The 7,086-nt window shown below is 50.8% G+C and overlaps 1 protein-coding gene across 4 annotated transcripts in view; it reads right to left on the bottom strand.

Annotated features, from left to right (window-relative positions):
• Positions 1-1,305: 1,305 nt before the first annotated feature.
• The window catches only part of WBP1L (WW domain binding protein 1 like), a 57,774-nt gene continuing 51,993 nt past the window's right edge, over positions 1,306-7,086 (bottom strand). For all 4 annotated transcript variants that reach the window (XM_061162499.1, XM_061162502.1, XM_061162501.1 and 1 more), the window contains exons 3-4: positions 5,707-5,868; positions 1,306-4,400 (exon numbers count right to left, since the gene is read on the bottom strand). In XM_061162499.1, the coding sequence (XP_061018482.1) occupies positions 3,646-4,400; positions 5,707-5,868 (917 nt within the window). In that variant the 3' untranslated portion in view covers positions 1,306-3,645. The remainder of the gene's footprint in view (positions 4,401-5,706; positions 5,869-7,086) is intronic.

Genomic DNA, 7,086 nt, shown 5'->3' with positions numbered 1-7,086 from the left:
TTAAGTAGAGGGTAAAGTGACAATAAGTCTGAGGGAAGGCTCATGGGCCCATTATAGCACATGTTGGCATACCAGTGGCTCCCAGACACCTGAAAATCAGTTTTGTGGTCCCTGCCTGGAATGGAAGCCCTGAACTACCCCCATGCTCCTCAAGCTTCTCCGAATCTGTAGTGCCCACTTCCTCTCAACTGCCCTCACATTGCTGGTTAGCTATTTCACATGAGTTTGCTTCGTCCTCTCCACTGTAACTGAACCTCTAGAAGGAGGGGCCTTGTCTTACACATTTCTTTCACATTCTCCTCAGGATCCAGCACAGTGCTGAGCACAAAATAGGGACTCCATGCTGCATCTTGTGTATTAAATTCCGAGGCCAAGCACCCACCCACAACTCTACTGTACCAATGTAAGAGTTCCCCAGAAGAGCTTGCTTCCTTTAAATATCATGTCTTAGCTATGTACTCTCTAACAAAATGTGTTTCTGCTTTTAGGGGGGTCTGCTTTTAACCTGTTTATGGGACTTTATGAAGAACTCAGAAATATCCTCTTGGTAGAGAAAGGGGTCTGAGGGGAAGTCCTCAGGACAGAAAGTGCCCTCAGCAACCTCAGCCCAGCTGCCTGTCCTGACGGCTGTGATGTCTCTTGGCCTCTATGTGGAGAAGGTGAGGAATCTCAAGGGGAGGAGGAAAAAGGAACAAACATTGCAAGGAAAAAGCGTAATCAGGTTTTGGGGATGGATTTTATTTGGGCTTCTCACAGTGGTTAGAGCCACTCTGTCTTCAGAACAATCACAGCACAGGAAATGCGTCACCGAGACTGCCCACAAAAGTCTGACCAGCTGAATCTTATTGCTTAAAATACACATATTCACAATAACTGACAAAGGGTGATGTGCCTCACACAGGAATGTGTTAGCAGTTGCAAAACTTCCGACTGTAGCACCAAACCCTTGACCCATCCCTTTCTTCTCACTTGCCTGGAATACCAGGCTCCCTCCATCTCCCTGGCCCCTCAAGGGTCCTTCAGCTCCCTACTCCCGTGCGTCCATGTGCAGGGCAGCCTCAGGCAGCAGGGGCCAGGCGGTGACACAGGACTTGAGTCCAGCTCCACCCGCCGCATTTTCATTTTCTTCTTCTCGTGCCTTTAGGGTCAGACACTGCAGTGAACCCAGCAGTAAACCTGCACACCAGTTCCCCACTCTGACTGGAGAAGGAATCTTCAGAGGGCCAGAATCCACCCCTTTGACCAGTTAACTCAAACAGGGTTCATTTTGGTAAAACTTGATAGCCTTTGAGACACTTCAGTGAGTTGTTTGGGATGAAAAAAAAAAAGGCGTCAGGAAAGGCATCTGAGGGGGGCTGCAGGCACACTCCTGCCTGCTCTGGCCACACGTCGGCCATGTGCCGGACCTCAGCAGAGGGAGGTAAGCCCTATGGCACTGTGGTGGCCGTCAAAGCCTCCTGGCAATTCTGGGTAGGGCCAATGCCTGGGCCAAAGGCAGTCTGAGCTTGACCCTGAAGATCCAGTCAAGCTTCAGTCTGAGGTTCCACCTTGGCCCTCTGTCCTGAAGGGGTTTGGACCCCCCTGGGGGCTGATGCCGAGGGCTAGGAGCAGCCGGGGAAAGCGGACAGGTTCAGAGCACTTTCCGCTTACGGGGAACAGGACACAGGCCTCCGTGTGTCCATGGAGCAATGTGCAAATTGCAGTGAGGGGTAGAGTAAAACCTCTACTCGGAGCACAGTATCTCTGGCAAAAGTGGGGACTGCCGTCAACAGCACTGCTGAGTACACCCGAGTGCACAGTCAGACATTTGCTCAGTAAACAGTAAATGCGTAAAATAAATTACCTTGAGAGGGCTGCACCTGCTCCGAACGCATGGTAATGTGAGCAGAGTGGCTGCCGTTCAAAGTATATTCACAGGAAAACAGGGCTGGGGGCTCACACACAATGGACAGACACACACAGGTTACTGGAAAAGTCATCGTATACAGACTGCACTTGTTCAACATGGATTTTGGTTTTGTGGACTCCAAATGCAGACACTTGTTCACCTCACAGCCTCAGATTTGTCTATTTTGTGTGTATGTGTTTATATACATATACATATATATACACATACACATGGATACATGTGTATTCATATATATATATACAGATATATACCTTCCTTTCTTAACCAAAACGTCAACGCCTACTCTGAATATCATCATTCAAGAGTGGGGGAAGAACCAAGCTATTCATGTGAACAGGGCTGGGCAGGGAATGTTAGTTTCGGCAGTTTGCTTTCTCCATTCAGATTATTCCTATCAAAGCTCACCTGGTTTCTGAAGCAAAACTACAGGAATTAAGGATCCTGTGGTCCTTCAGGAGGGCTGCCTCCACCCTCCTATCTGGGCCACTGAGACTCTTTACATAGGCTACAAAAATTAGATACCCCACTCAAGGGGCGGTGCAGAGCAGGCAAAGGGCATGAAAACCACAGATAACCAAGGCATTTTTTTTCCAAGTGGTCAGTTTGAAAAAACAAATAAACAAAACAACTTATTCAGAATCAAGAGAAAATACTGTGTGAGAGCCAGACTGTGGGCCTGCCCTTTCTCAGGACCCACAGCCTCATTTGTTCGTAGAGAACAGTGAGACGTGAAGGCCGGCAGATGTGTGTCTGGGACGGGAGGAGGGCACTGGTCACCCGTTGGCGCAGATCAAAGGGCAGAGACAATGGGAAGTTGCACCTCCATCCGCTGCCACACTGCAGGGCCTCCTGCTCACCCACAGGAGTTCCAGAGACAGCCTCCACCCAAGCCTGCACATTATGTATCTCCTGGCTCAACTATAGCCAGGCTCTTTCAAGGGCAAGTTGAGAAAAAGACACAAACTTCCCTTTTCCAAAACAGAATTCTTGCCTGCCCACTGGTCAAGTTGTTGTTTTCAGCTTGCTTTTGTTGTTGTTTTTTCTTTAAAAAAACAAAACAAAACCAAAGGCAGGTGTATAATTTTCCAGCCTGAGGCCAGCCAGACCCTGCTGGGAAGGGAGGGGCCCCTCCAGTACACCCTGGCACCACTGCGAGCTCGTCACCTGGAATTTGAGAGCACAAGTCCCTTACCAACCCACCACACTGCCAGTCAACTCTCCTCCCCACCAGAGCAGAACACAGTTCTGGCACCACAGATGCTGGTAGCAAGGGGCAACAATCCCTGGGCCTCTGTGAGCTTCCTTCTTCATCCAGGGCTGAGACCAGCCACCTCTTCTGGACAGAGATGCAGCGAGGTTCTCATAAACCAACACCGGAAAGCACATCCATTCCATCACCAAGAGTCACCTCAGGGCACGGTCTCATCCCCTCCTTGGGGGCTTCTGAACACACATCTCTCTGACCCAAGCAGGTAGTGAGATGTGACTTTAAAAGAGGTAAAGGGGAATGGGGTGGGGTATGAGGAATGAGTCACAGGATAACTTCTCAGCCCTCCACAGCACTGTGCTTCTGTCGGGGGGGCAAGCCACCCACACCCCAAACTGTACCTGGAGATGCAGGAAAATGCAGGAGCACGGGGTGGGGGGGGAAGGAACACAGTTACTTAATGCTTCTCGCATGGTTCTCCCCTACCCTGGTTGCATGGCCAAGTTCTCAGGTGCAGGCAGGACCTGCTCTAGCTGGGAGAGCTGCTGCTCTGGGAGTTTGGGGAGTCCTGCTCATTGATGGTGTTCAGCAGCAGGCAGGCAGGTGGCCTTGGCAGGTGTGGATGCCCGGGCTCCCGGGCCTGCTCCTCGGAGGGCTGGCAGAGACCTTCCTCCTCGTCGCCAGGTGGCCGCACGTTGCAGCTGTCGCAGAAGTCCAGGGGCCCGTCCAGAGCATCGTCAATGAGCGCGTTGAACTCTTTGAGGTCGTCGTCATGGTGGCCCCGGTTGCACACACACACCTCGATGCCTGAGTCACCCGTGAAGCGGCGGTGTCTGCCAGGTGTCTTGTCTTTGTTGTCAGGGAGGGCGCTGCCCTGCTCGGAGCTGTACTCTTTCAGAAGCTCCTCCTTACATTCGGAATCCTTGTCCAGGAAGGCCGTGGGGTCCACCTCCCCCAGGCCAGCCACAGAGCCGCTGGGCTCCATGCCAGGGGTTTTGGTGGCTGCTGGGTCTGCTGGCACGTCGGAGAGCTCAGGGTCAGTGATGCTTGGGGGTCGCGTGCTACTTCTGCTGGGCCCGGACAAGGGGCTGCTCTGCGCCCCCTGGGAGCCCCTGGTGGGGTCGGTGCCTGGGGGGCTGCTGCCTGCAGAGCCACACGGTGCAGGTAGCTGCTGCTGCTGCTGCTGCTGCTGCTGGAGCTGGAAGGCACTGTATGGTGGGGGAGGAGTTGGAGGTCGGTTCACCACTTCCTCATAAGGAGGTAGTAAATAGTTTGGCAAAAACCCTAAAACGGGGAGGTAGGGAGGAGAAATTACTGCACTGGCAATTGTTACAGGACAGACTGCAGGCTCACACATCCCACTCCCAGAATATCCACCAAGTGACGACTCTCAGGTGCAGGCAGGACAAAGGGCTGTGAGCGACTTTGCAGAGAAAGAGGGACAGACTAAGAGTACCTATGCTAGCTTCTTGAAATCTGAGAGCCCCTAAAGCTGCTTCACAGGCAAGGACTTCTGCTCATCTGGAGTTAAGGCAGAGGTTCAGCAAATGTGGTGAATGGCCAAGAGAGTTCTGTCTGGAAGGGACCTGTTTCCACATGCTCCCAAGTCTTGTGTTTCTGGCTCAGATTGTGTCTGCCATCTGTATCCCCTAGGCCTCAGGGTTAGGGGCCCTAACTTAAAACATCCTGACACTTCTTTCTCCCACTTTGCACCCACTTCCCCGATTTTCCAGATGTACATCATGAAGAGAGCCTTTCTCTGGGAGGCTGGATATCTGTGTTGCCTCTCACCCTAGTATGGCTGGAAAGACACACCAAACCCCATCCTGCTTCAGACCAAGAGCAGGTAGGTGGCTTACCAACGCAGGATGAGGGACCTGTCATCAAGGCTTATTAGGAATATGGCAGGTGAGTAATCTTCTGCTTTGAGACACAGATGATCTAATTATAACAGTGATTGCTAGCATTTATTGAGCACTTACTATACACCGGCCACTGTGCTAAGCACTTAACTCTTCTAGATGAGGAATTCCAAATTCACAACTATTTTATTCTGTGGAACACACTGCAGAATGCCTTTGGACAGGCTGCACCACTGGGCCTCCACCAATCCTTTGAGAGATCAGTGGAAGGAACTCCAGGGAAGTCAGATGAGTGTGCCCTTCAGTGAATCACTGAGTTTCTTGGTTCTCAGGAAATCCCAATATCACCTCCCACTCCTGCCCTTTTTATGGCAGCCTCTGCTGAGGCATATCACATGGCAGGAAGCAAAATGGAGATTTCAAGGCCACTGACCTCAATATCTCAACTCATTCACAACATACACCATTCAACAACCTGCCGAACAAAAATCTAAAGGAGCAGAGATGCAGTGAGAACCTAGCCAGTGTGGAATGGAACGGCCCAGGGGCTACCATCCACAGCCCTGGCTTCTCCGTGCTCAAGGTGCACACCCTCTTGTTCCCACTTCTGAGACCCTGCTCTAGGCATAAAGAGGCCAACCCCTGAGGCCCACAGTCTACGTGTCCTACCCGCCCCCCGCTCCCCCACTCCCTCTGAGAGTGGGTTTGGTGGCTTCTGGAGTACGTACTGAAATAAAATGGCAGCGCTGAGTAATTGTGGGCTTCCCGGTAGGCGATCAGGTTGATTTCATGCTGCCGCTGCTGGGCCTGAAGGCGGTGCTTGGCTCGGCGGTGGTGGCAGACGCAGCAGCAGCTCAGGATGATAATGATGGTCCACACGAGCCAGAACCCTGGGAGGGGAGGAGAGACAGAGAGGGGCGGGCACACCATGAATGCCAGTGGGACACCAGCTGGAGGGGCCGCTCGCAGCACAGGGAGACTCTGGGATGGTGTGCACCTCGCTGAAGCTAGTACTGTTGAGCCTTGCCTGGAAGTTACATTCAGAACCTGTATTCAATTTTCATAAATGTTTGTACCAGAGTGAAAGATATGTGGGGTGGAAGAGGGCAGGAATGTTAAGAAAAGTGACCCTAAAAGAGGTTACTCACTCCGGGGTGCCTCCAGGCTCTTGGGGGAGGGGAGGAGTGCTGAGGTGTTGGTCTAGCACCCTAGGTTCTCCTATATTTTAGGTCTGGTGGGCATTAAGTATGCTCACCTTTCAGGAAAATGTGCCCTTCCTTTCTTAAGAGATCTGAGAAAATGCTTCAGCCCCTCTTGATGCCCATCTCCCCTCCCCAGCCCTGGCCCAAAATGATGGCTCCCAGGCTCCTCACCAAGAATGAAGAGCCCCTCAGAATCCCCACAACTCAGCAGACAAGCAGTTGTAGAGGACCCCGGAGGGCCTGCCTGATAAAAGTTTTTTCCTCTGCCACTTTGCCTCCATCATACAGAAGTCATGGAAGTTAGAGGTGGAAAAATTCTAATTGCCTCAGCCCATTACTTCCCTGGAGAGTATAAACAACTTCCTCTGCTCTTGACATGAGCTGGTACAATTCCATCTCACATCGTCACAAACAATCCACTCCCCCACCTCCCTCACTCTGCCTGCAGCTGGCTTAGACTGGGGAGCATCAGTGGTCTCCCCTTCTTCCTCCTGGCTCCAGACAGGAGTAGAGGAGCAGGAGAGAAGCCCACAGCTCTCTTTTCCCCAGGTGGACTGTTCCTTCTCATTTCTCACTGATGTTCTCTTTGATCATATTTATAAAATCCTGGCAAACCCTAATATAAGACCCCCTCTTCAATCTTCACATGTATACAGAAAAGGCTTCTAATTTGTTTAATAAATGGGCAATTTTGCTTTAAAAAATAAATAGAGATTAGAGGGGAAAAAAAGATTGGAAAGAAAAACACAAAAATAGTGACATCTTTTAAGTTGTGGGATTATGAGAAGAAATTTTAATTTCTTCTCCCAATTTTTATTTTATTCTTTCAAATTATAAAACTGGAAACAAAGTAAGTTAAAACTTAAAAATATCTGTGACTAATTTTTATTTTTTCTGGCTTAAAAA

This window comes from Dama dama, chromosome 15 (assembly GCF_033118175.1).
Source record: "Dama dama isolate Ldn47 chromosome 15, ASM3311817v1, whole genome shotgun sequence".
In the NCBI taxonomy this organism is placed as follows: Eukaryota; Metazoa; Chordata; class Mammalia; order Artiodactyla; family Cervidae; genus Dama; species Dama dama.
Note: the sequence above shows the minus strand (reverse complement) of the source record. Positions and strands in the feature narration are given on the sequence as shown.